This window comes from Hibiscus syriacus, unplaced genomic scaffold, assembly GCF_006381635.1.
Source record: "Hibiscus syriacus cultivar Baekdansim isolate YM2019G1 unplaced genomic scaffold, ASM638163v2 tig00111092_pilon, whole genome shotgun sequence".
Lineage (NCBI taxonomy): Eukaryota > Viridiplantae > Streptophyta > Magnoliopsida > Malvales > Malvaceae > Hibiscus > Hibiscus syriacus.
The window spans coordinates 258001-272710 of NW_024062979.1; the positions used below are offsets into that span (position 1 = coordinate 258001).

The following is a 14710-nucleotide window of genomic DNA, read 5'->3' on the forward strand; positions in this document are numbered from 1 at the left end:
ATATAGTTTTAAAAAAAACATTTTAGAAAATATATATAATATATAATTTTTAAAATCATTTGAAAAACTTATATATATATAGTTTTTGAAAACATTTTTGAAAACATATATATTATAGTTTTGAAAACATTTTGAAAACATTTATATTATATAGTTTTTAAAACGTTTTGGGAAAATTTATATAATCTTTTTTGAAAACATGTTGGAAAACATTCGTATATTATATAGTTTTAAAAAAAAAAAACATTTTGAAAATTTATATATTGTATGTTTTTGAAAATATTTATGTATATATATATTATTATTATTATTTATTATTATTATTATTTTTCATTTTTTTTTTAACTTATTTTGGTTTTGTTTCAGGTCCAAAACGGGGTCCAAATAAGTCAGAACGAGCCTGAACCAGCCCAGCACAGGTTTGTGGTCTGAGAACCCTAGGCACGCATGTCAACACGCGCCGCACGGGAGTTCAAGGGTCATGAGCGAAACGGCCGGCCGTTATCCCGGGACTGACCCATCCCGGGATGGTCGGTCAACCACGAACCGAGTACTCCACAATATCCGGGGTTCTCAACGGCCGGCGGGGGTTATAAAAACCCACGGCCAAGTCACTGCCAAAGAGAGGAACATCCACTGAAAACCCAAGAATCGGGCACAGCACACCGAGAGAACAAAGAAACCAAGACCAGAAACCATCATCGTGTACCACACAGTCAAAACACATCAACACAACAAAAACATAGAACATCACAACATCAACACAGCATCAACAGTACTAAAGTACACGAAAACAAAGCCGAAATAACATCACTGAAGCCAAACCCCAAACACAAGTAAAGGAATACATAAAAAGGCCAAAGCCAAGAGAAACCGAGAGCGGGCACGGCGAGAACAGAAGCGGAAAGGTCGCCGGAAAGGTAAAAGGTCGAGACTTTTTGTTTAGATCTACTCCGGTAGGTGGGGTTTTTGGGGATTTTAGGCTTGGTTTCGTGTTTACGGGGTTAAGGGGAACATCTTGCTAAGGTTTGGTTTTGTTTCCGGCGGCCGGGGCGGCGGCGGTGCGGCTGAGTGGGCCACCAGACGGTGGCCGGATATCGCCCGAGGAAGGGCTGTTTGAGAGAGATATCTCTCAGTTGAGAGAAGAAATCTGGAAAATGGAGAGAAATGATTCAAAATAGGCCGGTTTTGGTATTTATATACCAAGGACCATCCTGCAAATACAAGATTCTTAAATCCCTTCCGTGGTCCCTGATACTTTGAGTCGCAATTCATTTTGGTCACTACCTGTAAATTTGCCTTCGAATTTCCAATTGAATCAATTTGGTCCATGTTTATATTTTTTATATTTCGTGAATTGGCACCTAACTTTTTCTTTTCTCTTTTGCAGTTCATTTTTAATACCAATCTAGCCCATTAATTTCAATTTGTCTCAATTTGATCCTCTAAGTCGATACTTTATTTTATTCTTTTTTTATGTTTTTTGATTTATCTAACATTTGTCTATTATTATATTTTCTAACATTTTTGACTTTTTTTAGAAGAACTCCAACCAATCAAAGGTAAGTAATGTGAATCGAGTTTTTAAATTTAAATTTAAATTTTAAATTTTCGCAACTAAGACAACCGACAAATTAATTGGTACCGAAAGGGCGGTTCAAGGGTGCTAACCCTTCCTTGACCGTAATCGACTCCCGAACCCGACACGCTTCTGGTACAACGCAGATCAGGTAAGATGGTGTCCGACCCACCTAAATTCATTTTAAAATGGTCGGTGGCGACTCCCAACCCAATCACTCAAGTCGAAGCCCAATTCCGGGGCCCAACCGAAAGACGGTTACGACAGGTCTCTTATGGTGTTTATTTAGTCGAATTGGTTTCTCTTCATTGCATGATTTGTGAATACATGAAGCGTCTCCATATACACCTTGCAGGCTTGTCCTGCAAGTGTAATTTGTGATATGTGACATGAATTTAAAATTTGAGAATCTTATACTTTGAAAAATTTATTAACCTAAAGAAACGCTTTTAAAAATTTATTAACCTAAAAAAACACGTGTGAAGAAAAATCGATGAAGAAAACTTAATTTCATATGTTTAATTTTTTTATTTTGTTAAAAACAATCATAATATAATAATTTTTTATACTTTACAATTTCATTTTATTATAAAATCTTTTTACGAACTTTATTTTAAAAAATAATACAGACCTCTACATTTTTAAAAGATAATCACACGCGACAGCCTTAATATACGACTAAAAAAAATACTACCGATTTTGTTATTATTTAAATAATAAAACTAGTAAAAAATTACCGGTCTGGCATCTTGTTTGTACGTATATTATCTCCATACACGTTTACTGCTCATGACTAACTCAGCTTCGTGTTTTGCTTACCCTAGTCTAAATACAAATATTCTTTGCCCTTGTCATTGTAAGCCATTATTTATTTACGGTCAAATTATAGATTTGATCCCTTATATTTTGAGATATTTCTGGGCGTTTGTTGGTTAAATGAGCAAGTAAAAATCAGTAAATAAAGGACACAAATGTAATGCTATCTTAGCTTTTTCCTCTTGCATTTCAATTATTAATACAGTCGTCTTATCTTCAGTAAAAGCAAAAGGGAACTATTTGTATTAATAATTGAAATGCAAGAGGAAAAAGATTACATTGTTTTCCCACTTATTCAAAGTGCAAGCACCTCCCCCCTAACAAAAAGCTAAAACAACTGTATTTTTTTAGTATTGATGGATTTGAAGCCAAGCTTGGATAATTTAAGGGGCCAAAAGAACAGCAAGCAAAGGCTGACCTGGACATGCATTTGTGGATTAGCCACCCTACAACAATGAACAATGATTATACACTCCGATTTACAACAGTTAACACTGCCACCATAACTGCACCAGGTTCCAGCAAAGAAATAAGACCAGTTAATCATGAGCCTCAGCGCAACTACGTACCCTTTTTGGAGGAAATACCACCTTCATCAAGCTGTAGGGTCTTGGGATTAAGAGGAATAGCACCAACGGTTAGAACACCGGGTGATTCAGTAAATCCACTGACTTTTAATGTCATTGATCCTACGTTTACCACCTCAACAGCATCAGTTTTTGTAGCAGCATCCGCAGAGAATTTAGACTCATCCTGCTTTGGATTTATGCAGAGAGAGCTAGTCTTCAAATTAGATGCATCATCTTTAGCTTCATTCATTGATCTTGCGTTTGATGTATCAAAATCCGAAGAAACATGCTGACCAGATGAAGCGACAACAGTCCTCAACAATCCCAGATCACTTTTCTTGGTACTTCTCTTATTTTCATTCAGAAGTAGCTCACCATGGTTTATCTTACTGGCAGGATCAAATGCACTCGCAGGTGCTAGGACCGGGCTCTCCGAACTTTTAAATAGCTGCATGGCTCTCTCTTCCTGCATGATTCTCTGACGATTTTCATAGTACATAAAGTCGTCAAGTAGAGATGTCTTCATAACGTGATTTTTGAATATTTTCAGCATCTCCATACCTTGTTTGTACATTATCTGCATTTGACATAACATTTTATAAGAAACAAAACAACATGAAAATCTCATAAAAAGATCATAATCGTGGAGTAAACAATTCAAAATTCACAAGCCCAGATAGAAATGTTAAGTCATAAGAGAAAAGAAGTTTATAAGAGAATAGTAAACCGAGTTTAATATTTTATTGTTTGCCTTTAATTAGAGAAAGGTAAAGCTCTGAACATACCTCTTGTGTATCCCTGCTATTAGTCACTGGCTTGTTTTCATTGTTTTCTAATATGATGCGTCTAAAATGGCTGTTTGGAGCATCTTTAACGATGTGCCATGTGACAGGGAAGCTTCCACTCCACTTATCGTTCTGCCAAAAGTCCATGTCCTTTTGGAAGTCAACCGGACCAATCATCTCCGCTACGCCACAGAATTGTCCAGTGGCATTAACCTGTGTGGAAGAAGGACCATGTTGTAGTTAATGAATATCAAAGAGACCACCTACTCACCAAACAGGTACAGAACTCACAGAAAAGAAGAGGAAGATGGGGCAGCTTCTAGATTTCCCTGCAGTTATTTTCTGTGCATCTTCAAAAGCACTCTCAAGTTTCTTGTTCCCATGGGGTGTAGAAGACCAAACATTGTATTTAATACTCTTGTGTACATCATCCTCACTATATGATTTTATTACAAAAAATTTTGCATCAACACAGTCAACTGGAAAATTATCCTTGTTATATCGGTCAGTATAAATAATGATGTTTCCTTCAGCATCATTATTTCCCGCTTTACTTGTGTATGCTTTAACCACGAGTTGGTTTTTAGATCTGTTGGTTCTAGGACCTCGATTCTGCTCAGCCCATGTATCCGGGAAGCCATGTGCATCATTGAAAACCCTTCCAACATGGATCTTGGGTTGAAGTTTATCCAGAGCACCAAATCCAGGTGCACTTGCTCCATAGGCAGAAATGGCATTACTAATTGGAAGATCTTCTTTTAAATGATTATGGTGAGATTGGAGTTTTCCACCAGGAATGTTGCCAATGGGCTGAAAGGAACACGAAGCAACTCCAACCTACAATGATAATCGGTAATAAGAACCTTCAAATGGGGCACCCAGTGAACGGCTATAGCACGCCCATCAAAATTAAAGAAATACCAATTCAATATAACCGTAAACCAGAAACTAAGCATTGCACCTGATGAGCCTGTGCGGAAGCTGACTCAAAACCACCAGGAATTCTTCCCTGGATTGCATAATCCTTACTTTGTCCATCTGTAACCCTGCTCAAGGAATCAGCCTGATTAGGAGTAGATTCTCGGGAAAGGGTTGCAGATGCTGAACCAAGGATATGTTTAGCTCCTCTTCCGTCGGGTCTAGTACCGATTGATGCATGAGTATCTAACAAAAAGTCTGTTGAACTATTTGGAATGTTATCTGGTTGGATGAAAACAGGAACATAACCGGTTGGAGATACAGGGTTTTGATAAGGGGTGATAGTGTAATATTGTTGCGCTCCTACGAGTGGGCTGTCACCAGCCACAGCACCAGGTATGTAAGGATTGTATGGGTTGTGTGAAGACTGTGCATATCCATAGCTTGGTGTGTAATATACATAAGGAAAAGTTTCAGTTTGGGAACCCTGAAGAAGAGAAAGTAGGCCTTGAGCAAATTTTGAAACAAAAAATAGTAAGAAACCACTTATCTCGGTGCAGATCTAAGTCTGACAACAAAAATGTATCAATCCCAGAGTTCAAAAGATTAGTTTACCCACCGAATATTGGACATCTGGACCATCTGCAACTAAAATATTCTGGTGGTCCTCCCATTCAACGGGTGATTCAAAACCTATCCGATTGCAATCAACAGTGTACTTGAGATTCTATAACTAATATTATCGCCATGTAGAATACAATCGAAGCATTTAAATTACCTGTACAATAATATACATAGTTGGTGGCTGTAGGGTAGTACATTCCCTCATCAATAACAAACTCAGATGCTCCCTCCTGGTACATAGCTGCTACTAGTTCAAGAAATGGACTTGACTTGTGGGTTAAGCAGAGAATTCTGAATCTGAAATCAAATACACCACAAATGTCATCGAAAATACAATTACATCCACACGAGAAAGTGAAAATGGACAAGCATATTGGTATGTAACAAATCTCAAGCAAAAAGGCTTTTCCCTTCCCATAATTACACGGGAGAGGAGAAAAACAACTCATAGTAAAGCCAGTAGCACATATCAGAACTATAATTCCTGGACTACAAAGAGTCAATTAAAAGAGATGATGAGAAGATAATCCAAAAGGGAAATCTATAAGCAAACTACACACTTCAAGAAAGAGGCTTATGTATCTCGGTTGGTGAAAATCAAACCCACCATGAAATTCCTAGACTAGGAAAACAAAAAAGTAGAGGAAAAAAAATGGAAAAGGAAAGCAATGGCATACTAGAGATGGACCCTCTTGGTAATTTCAAATTCTCATCTAATTTAAGTATTTTCGAATATTAATAACATGTTTTCGCCCTATCTAAAATTTTACAAGTTCGACTACTAGCATAAAATTCTATGTTCGTCTTTGGCATTCACATAACTGAAGCGGATTACATTTAGCTATTAGATTTAGAACTAGAAAGGGGACAAAAACAACTTCGCAACACTTAACAGGAATGAAATACCTTTCCCGAATACACGCATTTTATCAAGAGCAAGTCAATAAAAAACAAAAACAAGCTCAACCCAAACGCCACAAATCCGAGCTGCAAATCTAATCTTGCAAGGATCAATAACAAGCTCTCTAGTTACAGTGAAAAGTTGTTTAAACATCAATCGAAGCAAATCAAGTTCCCGAGGATAAAAAGTAAAAAAGAAGGCTTTACGAAGAGAGAATTTTACCGGGAAATAAACGAATTTAAGCTTCAGTTGACCTGGGAAGTTGCTTCAAAGAAAATCCCTGAAACTTATAGAGAAGGGGATGGGATTTCGGAGACATTTCCTTCAACTTGAAACCCTAAACCTATAAAATATATAGGATTATATATGGTAGTTGATTTTAGTGCTCGTTTGATTAACTGATTTAATTAATTGATTTGATAAATTAATTCGATTGATTGATTATATAAAATTATTTAGTAAAATTTAACTGATAGTTAATATAGGTAAAATGATAAATAATGATATAATACATTTAATTGTTAATTATATATATGTTTTATAATATTTTAGTCTTTAGTATAATGAAATTATTCGAAAAAAGTACTTTTGACAATGAAATAAATTTTTTTTAAAAAAAATAGTAAATATTTTAAAATTTTTGAATATATTTTTTAAATTTAATATTCACAAATTTAATCTTATATAAAATATCAACATTACATTTTTTAATTTTATGTTTTGTTATATTTTCTTAATTAAAATATATTTGAGAATCTACAACTCAAAAATAAAATAATAAAGTAAAATTTCATTAAAAGATATTAGGATATAATTATGGAAATAATAAGGTCAAATATGTCTTTTAACATCTTATTTCGCAATCAGCTCTTTCAAACCATTGAATTTTCTAGTATTTTCATTTTTAGTTTATTTTGTACAATAATCTTTTTCAAAAAATTGTATACCAAACACTAAAAATGAAGAGTTTAACTATCAATAAGTTAAAAGCTCTTCAAAAAGTTGTTTACTAAACGCTCTATATTTTCCAATATATTTATATGGAGGTTAGAATTAACTTACACAATGTAAAACTCTTTAGTTTTACACAGATTTAAGACTGTTTGATAATTGAAAATATATTATTAAAATTGATTTTTTCCAATAAATATCTTCACATTTCCTACTTTTAAACTCATCTTTACCTATCAAATGATCTTAAATTTATATAAAAATAAAATAGTTTTATATTAGGTAAGAAAATCATGCTATATATATATATATTTGTGTGTGTATAAAGAGAAGATAACAGAGAGGTTTCAAAAGGACGACAACCAGACGAGTTAATTGACGATAACGGACACGAATGGCTTAGTTAATATCGAGATTGCCACTCACTTGCAACGTCGTCAGTTGGCTTTAACTTCTAGAGCTACATGCCGTGACGGTTTTTGGATAACAGCCCAATCGTGTGTTTTTAGAATGGAAATAAATAAAAAAATGTTTTGCCGACAGTGATTTATTTAGAATGGGATTGGTCCGTGAGGGACGGACATCATAGAATATCGAGAATGAGGAAATCAGTTATTCTGCAATGGACACATCATCCAAATGTCACATTAATGCCACATGTTTTGTGTTAGTTGGTATAGTTTTGTCAAATGTACCAAATTCAAATCTACTATAATTATTTATAGTTTAAATTAAAACAAAACAAAACATAGAGCCCTTTTTTGGAAATTTTGTTTGTTGAATCCAAACAAAACTATGAAAAGGTAAATCACATCCCTGACCACTTAATTATGAGAGGATTTTAATTTGACCACCAATCTTTTAATTTTGTCGATCAAATCACTCAATTATCTAAATGATTCAATCAAACCATTTTCCATTAATATTGCTGATGAAACGACATGTCGGTTAACAAATTTGGTATAATTACACATTTAATCCTCATTATTTACACATTTTATTGGCTTGATCTTAATTTAAATTTAGGGTCCGTTTGTTTCACGTAGTGTTTGGTTGCAGGAAATCCAGTTGGTCAACGTAAAACATTTTCCTAGTCAACAGAATTTCTTTTGTGTTTTTTGAAAAATGACTTACGGTCTGATTTTTCGTAAGTTATTTTCCGGATTTTTCACTTCAAAGAATAAATACTCAAAATAATTTTATTTTTTATTAATTTAATATTAATAAAATATTTTAATATCATTTTAATCAAAATATTAATTATTAAATATTTAAAATATATTTATTAATATTTCTAATAATATAATATTATATTTTTAATATTATAATAAAATAATCAATTATATTATAATAATATAAGATATTATATTTTTATTTTAATAATATATAATAAATTATTAATAAAATTTATATTATTTATTAATTTCATAGAAATAATATGATTAAATTATTAATAATGAATAATATTATTTATATATTTAATATTATAATCTAATAATATTTTAATAAAGATATTTAAAATATTAAGTTTTATGATAAATAATATTATTTATTTTATTTAATATATGTAATAAATAATTTTTAAAAATTCATCAATTAGTGGAAAAGGGATTTAAACAACATATTTTAAACATAGTAAAACGTTTTCCAGAAAATGTAATTCATTTTACAGAAAATATTTTCCGGAAAACGTTTTCAGTGTAACAAACGGACCCTTAATTTTGAATATATTGATAGAACGTGCCACCATCTAGTTGAAGGATTAAATTCATATAATTAAAAGATAATAAAAATCAAATTCTTAGAATATGCAAATAATTTGGACTAAATATGTGATCATACCAATTTGGTTAATTGACACGTCAATTCATCCGTCAAATGTTAACAACACGTGACTTGATCGATATCATTTAAATAATTAAGTGATTTGATCGAAAGAATTAAAAAAAAATCGATGGTCAGATACAAATCTCACGTAGCTAAGTCGTCACAATTATAATTTACCTAAAAGAATTGAATAAATGTGAGGAAGAAGAGGGGAAGGTTCCATTGGTAGGTTCCATTAATTTATTTAGTAATGAATTTCTGAAGCTTTTTATCTTTGCTTGCGGAAGAATAAATAAATAATGTATTCTAGATTATTTAGTTGAAGTTTCTTGGTCTATATCATGAGTAAGAGGAATTTTTAAAATGATTAGCAAGGCAGTTCATCGAATGTGATATTGCAGTCCACAGCATTAATCACCTAGCAGGTGAATGACAATCTCTTCGACATGTTAACGACAACTGATTTGATTATGATTTTTATTATTTCGGTCGTGGCTATGATTATGATGCCATGTTCGTACTATGTCGAGACTTCGGCTATAACTTCTACGTATGCTCCTATCATCGATGTCTCTTTTGTTATCAAATCCATCCCGATCAAAGCCACGACCACATCTTCCATCAAAATTATCTTCATGTAATGCAGTAGCTCCAAACGGGGACGTATGCTGGATTTTATGTTAGGAGGGGCGAATTTGAACTTTTAAAATTTTAGGGGGTGATCTTGAACTTATAAAATTCTTGGGGGCAAAAACATATTTTTAATAGAAAATATGTAGCAAAAAATTTAAAATATATAGTAATTTTAAAATTTCAGGACGCGACTGGGTTCATCTCTGGCTCCAAAGTTATGTACAAGACTACAAGCTAGTTGGTCAACCTGCAACGTCCTTAACACGTATAAATTAACGAAAACCGAATTGAAGATGTTATCATAAAACAATTGAAATCAAGCAAGAACCAAATCAAGCATATCATACATTCTTAATCTTAATCACACATTCTATTGCTCTCATTAATAGTGGCGGAACTTGGTGATAATATTTGAGGAGGCCAACTTAAAACTTTTTAAAAAAATTAAAGGTTTAAATTAAAAAAATTAAAAATTTAAAGAGCTCAGTTTACGATTTTTTCAAAAAAAAAAAGGTCTAACTAAAATTTTTAAAAATTTTAGAGGCTTTATGAGATTTTTTTTAAAATTATGGGAGAGTTTTAATTAAAATCATTTAAAAATTTTAAAGCTTAATATGAATTTCTAATAATTTTGTAGGGGCCAAATTATTTTTTTTAAGTTATAAGGGTCTAAAATTGAAATTTTCAATTTTTTTGTGTGGTCGAGGGCATGGCCCCTCAATTTTAAAAGTTTGGAGATATATTCGTAATTATTACACGAAAAAATTAATAGATCATATGACATTAGTACTGTAGTAGTGTTACGCCAAGTTCATTGACAACATATCGCATACAATGTTCATACCATTTTAGATCAAATTAAATTCATGACCAAAATGACCATTTAATATCGATACCTAAAAATGAGTATTGATATTGGACACGTGGTATCGATACTAGAGTAGAAACATCGAAACTTACCGACTTTGAACCTATTTTCAGTATCGATACCTAAGCTTAGTACAATACTACTATAGATAGTATCGATGCCGAAACTTAGTATTGATACTAAAAGTACATTCGAAATACTAAAAAATCATTTAATATTGATATCGAAGGTATAATACCGAGAGCGAATGCACAAAATAGTCATTTCTACTAAACAAACATGCATAAACCTTAATGCATCATAAGCCATACTTGATTCATATCTTGGCTTACCACGTACATAAATGAGCATATAGCTCTTCTTATAATTTCATGTACATAATTCGACTAGATTCATGCTTTCATAACACAACTCGCCTTATTTTTCGATTTTGAATTAAGTTTTTAAATCATTAAGTTTAAAATTTAGAATTATTTTGAACAATTAATGTTTAATTTTTGAAGTTTTATGATCAGGGACTAAAAAGTAAGAATTGTGAATTTAGTAACTTCAATTGTAAGTAAAATTTTATAGCTCATTCATGTGCATGTAAAAGATTAAGGACTGAAGCCTTAATTTGCCCAAATTTCTTAAGTGGTGACTTATTACTCGTGTCATTCAATAGAAATTTTGGCCAATTTCTTTCATTGAGAAAAATTAAGGTTTATGGGTATATGTTATCCGTAATGAAACTCAAATCAACAATTTTACCTCTAACTTTTAATTGTATCGATTTCGCTCTCAAATTTATTAATTTTGCTTTTTGGTCAAACTTTAATCGTTACGATAATGACATGACAATTAACGATAATACTGATGCGATATACTAATAGTATACAATTAATTACATGCATACGTTACTAGGAAGGAAGCAACCATTACACATAATTATACCATGATCATTATGCCATTTTCAAACACATGCCATTTCACACAAGTCATTTCTGAGTCGAACATCACTCAAAGCAGATGACGGGAAACCTTTTTCCCGGAAACCACCTCCGCATTTCTTTCTCGCCTTCTTCACCTCCATATTTTACGACGTATTGTCCGACCAGGAGCTCGATGTTTCTTTGGAAGCAAGGCTCACTTCCATGAACAGATTATCGGATATGTCCCAAAGGGTTTTTGCAAGTTTTGCATTATGTGAAAGCCTTGACGGATCCACACACCTACCTTCTCCACCAAAAAAGTATACCCCAGATACTTCCTGAGATCAACGGAGTCGTAAAATCAATAGTTTCACATGTTCGGAACGAGAGAAAGGTTCGTTACTCTATCGAAGTTGCAGACTTCAGCCTGGGAGACTAACAATATGTTTGAATTCATCATGTATTACTAATAGCATGGGAGACTAACAATGAACTTACAGGTGGGGCAAGGGCTGCATCAAGAATGGAACTAACCCCCTTCTCGGGTGACTGCAAAAGGCCAAACAGTCCGAGAACTCGAAACGATAAATTCGAAAGACATGAAGGGACTTCCCTCATGATGTTGGTTTTTACACACCCAGGATCAGCAGCACTTCAAAAGAAAAACCAAACCATGTCACATAGACACTACCATAAAGCATAAACTGAAGCAGAGATGCAGTAATAGGAATGGTTTTCCAGATGAAGCATATTAAAGATGTTATGAAACCCATCAAAAGAGAAATGATAGTTCCAACTTTCAAATGTTTCTCTTTTTCTTCATGAGAATACGTTTAATCGGAATCGTTTAAAGATATACTTTACAGAGACATGACAAGGTTGATCCGTTGATCCGAGTTGCTGGTGGAGTTCATGCGAGAACAGAATCAGGAATACTGTTGAAACAAAATCATGCATCAACGATAGAAGGGACATCATAAAGGTAATCACCATAATCTTCCTTGATAAGTAAGTTACATTTAGAATACTCATAGATAAGAGCACACGGATATTGTTCTGATCTCAAGAAACGTGTCCCGGAAACCGCTTCCTTGTCAACCTTTAGATCAAAAACTGAAGCAAAGTGCACTAATGCAGTTATTATAGGGTTTTCCTTACCCCTGTTCTTTTAAACACTATGCTTGCCAGAAGAATATTTCATATGGAGCATATAGAATTATACTCACCACATCGATGCGTAAAGGACGTAACGTTTACTATCCGTGAAGGAATGGGGCTTCTTTTCAGAAGAGGTAGTAGAAATTTGGTCAGACAGAACGCCCCTATGTAATTTGTACCCATCATCCTGAGAAACACAAGTGAACTCGTAAGAATGAACTCGAGGACCAAAAAGCGAAATTGCAACCACATGAACAAAACAGCAAGTTGATGTTAATCTGCACTAGCAAGTAACCAGAGGTGAAGAATATTATACGCTTGTACCAATGCAGAATCAAGGCTAGAGCATTACTGATCATAGCCTTCAGGTGTGATTCGCGATGATGTTGCCAGTATCCCGGCATTGTTGATCAAGAGTTGCACCGAAGAATGCATATTGCACTCCGAAAGCCACTGCTGAAGCGAACTTTTGAACTCCGAAATCGATCGGAACGACGACAGGTCAACCACAAAAGCTTTGACAAGGGCATCTTCGTTCTGGGCTTTTATCTCTGTTACAATCTGTAACCAACAAAAGCTAAAATGATAATTGATGAGGAGCATTACAAAATTAGAGGCCACATACAACAATAAACTCGTTGTGTATAAATCTATATACCTTTGATAACAAATGGGATGATCGTCCAACTGCGGAAAAAAGCATAAACAAATGTCATTTGTTAAGGGCGAGTACTTGAACGAGTTGAATCAAAAAATTTCGAATTAATCAAATTGATAAGTCATATTTTATAACTCAAACTTTATTTAAATTTTTTTTTCGAGTCGAATCAAGTTTAAGAAATTCAAGTCATGTTAAAATAAAATTGTTTGAGTTTATATTTAAAATTTAATTATAAATATTTATAATGGTATAATATTAATTGATTCCCTTTCTATAATCATATATGATATACAAACTTAAAAAACAATTCATTAATTACTAAAATTTCGATTTTCTATTTCATAACTTAAACTCTATTTGATTTTTTTTCGTGTTCAATTTATGAAATTTCGAGTCGATTCAAGTCGAGTTTCTTAACGTCGAATTGAATCGGAAAAAATCGATTTTTTTGGAGTTTTATTCACCTCTATCTTTAGCAACGATAAGAACCAAAACCCAGAATAGAATTGAGAGCAAATTTAAAGGAAATGAAATAAGTGGTGTGCAGATCAGAGTACCAAGAACAACATAGAAACCTTCCCGTGAAAGAGCGTATGCAGCAGCAGCTCCTAGTCCTGATGTAGCCTGCATCAATGAGGGAATCAAACAAACAAACACTAGAAGCTAATAATCATCCAGGAAAGTGGTGAAAACAGAGAAGACATACGCCTGTGATGACGCAAACAGGGGTTAGAGTCTCGGAGATTGGAGGAAGACATCGGGGGTAGGATTGCGCTTGGCGGGAAAATATCCTCTTGCTGAGTAACTGGAAGTATGGAATCAAGAGTGAGATGGTCCAAAACACGGCCATTCTCCAAAAACTAAAGGACGCAGCGAAACGGAGAGCTTCCTTCAACTCCTTTATCATGTTTTGCAGCTTCGATGAATTCATAAATATGATACTAGAAATAGTAAGCAGTTGAATCGACAAGATAGACTGAGTTTCTTTGAGACAATCTGTCGAACACTTTATGCTCTACACTGATTGTGCTTGTCGTGCACCCTCATCTTCCCGAACTTAACGGCCTACGACTTTGGGGTAAACTAAGAATTATATTTGTCCCTGTACTATGCTAAAAATTATTATTTGATCTACAATTTTTAATTTACTTTACTTTAGTCACTTTACTTTTATATTATTATCCAGATTTATAATACGTTTAAGTATTAAAACTAAAGTGATGGCATTTTTTTAAATTTAGACCTAATAAAAATATCAAAATGCTAAATTTTAAAAAAGAAGTAAATCCATAATTAGACCTAAAGAAAAAAAATTAACAAAGATATATATTACTTTATAAAAGGAATATTTAATTTTCAAAGTAAAATATGTATGTTCATAATTTTATATTTTTAAGAATGATTACTTATTTTTTTTGAATAAATATCTGATTTAACTCTGAATATTAATTTAATAATAGGATGTGTTTTTCGACGTAAAACGTTTTATAAATCAACTGAAATTTTAAA

At 33.1% G+C, this 14710-nt stretch overlaps 2 protein-coding genes across 2 annotated transcripts; both read right to left on the minus strand.

Annotated features, from left to right (window-relative positions):
* Positions 1–2671: 2671 nt before the first annotated feature.
* LOC120152570 (YTH domain-containing protein ECT2-like) lies at positions 2672–6515 on the minus strand. The gene is made up of 7 exons (XM_039164770.1): positions 6415–6515; positions 5446–5588; positions 5287–5360; positions 4711–5154; positions 4041–4586; positions 3750–3962; positions 2672–3541 (listed from the first exon to the last, which is right to left on the minus strand). The coding sequence occupies exons 2-7, from the start codon at positions 5528–5530 to the stop codon at positions 2957–2959; spliced, it is 1947 nt and encodes a 648-aa protein (XP_039020701.1). The 5' UTR covers positions 5531–5588; positions 6415–6515; the 3' UTR covers positions 2672–2956.
* Positions 6516–11370: 4855 nt separating this feature from the next.
* Positions 11371–14232, minus strand: LOC120152571 (dehydrogenase/reductase SDR family member on chromosome X-like). Its single transcript, XM_039164771.1, has 9 exons — positions 13908–14232; positions 13759–13825; positions 13199–13227; positions 12893–13101; positions 12609–12727; positions 12400–12495; positions 12242–12317; positions 11881–12034; positions 11371–11720 (listed from the first exon to the last, which is right to left on the minus strand). The coding sequence occupies exons 1-9, from the start codon at positions 14130–14132 to the stop codon at positions 11547–11549; spliced, it is 1149 nt and encodes a 382-aa protein (XP_039020702.1). The 5' UTR covers positions 14133–14232; the 3' UTR covers positions 11371–11546.
* Positions 14233–14710: the final 478 nt, after the last annotated feature.

Bases quoted from the DNA above. Each gene is read 5' to 3' on its own strand.
- LOC120152571 (XM_039164771.1), bottom strand. From the start codon at position 14,132: ATGAATTCATCGAAGCTGCAAAACATGATAAAGGAGTTGAAGGAAGCT. The intron at 13,228-13,758 runs GTACTCTGATCT...TTTTTTCCGCAG, and splicing joins AGGTTTCTATGTTGTTCTTG to TTGGACGATCATCCCATTTG. The intron at 12,035-12,241 runs GTATATCTTTAA...TTTCTTTTGAAG, and splicing joins CCTTGTCATGTCTCTGTAAA to TGCTGCTGATCCTGGGTGTG.
- LOC120152570 (XM_039164770.1), bottom strand. From the start codon at position 5,530: ATGTACCAGGAGGGAGCATCTGAGTTTGTTATTGATGAGGGAATGTAC. The intron at 5,155-5,286 runs GTGGGTAAACTA...TCTCTTCTTCAG, and splicing joins GTCCAGATGTCCAATATTCG to GGTTCCCAAACTGAAACTTT. The intron at 3,542-3,749 runs GTATGTTCAGAG...TGTCAAATGCAG, and splicing joins ATAGCAGGGATACACAAGAG to ATAATGTACAAACAAGGTAT.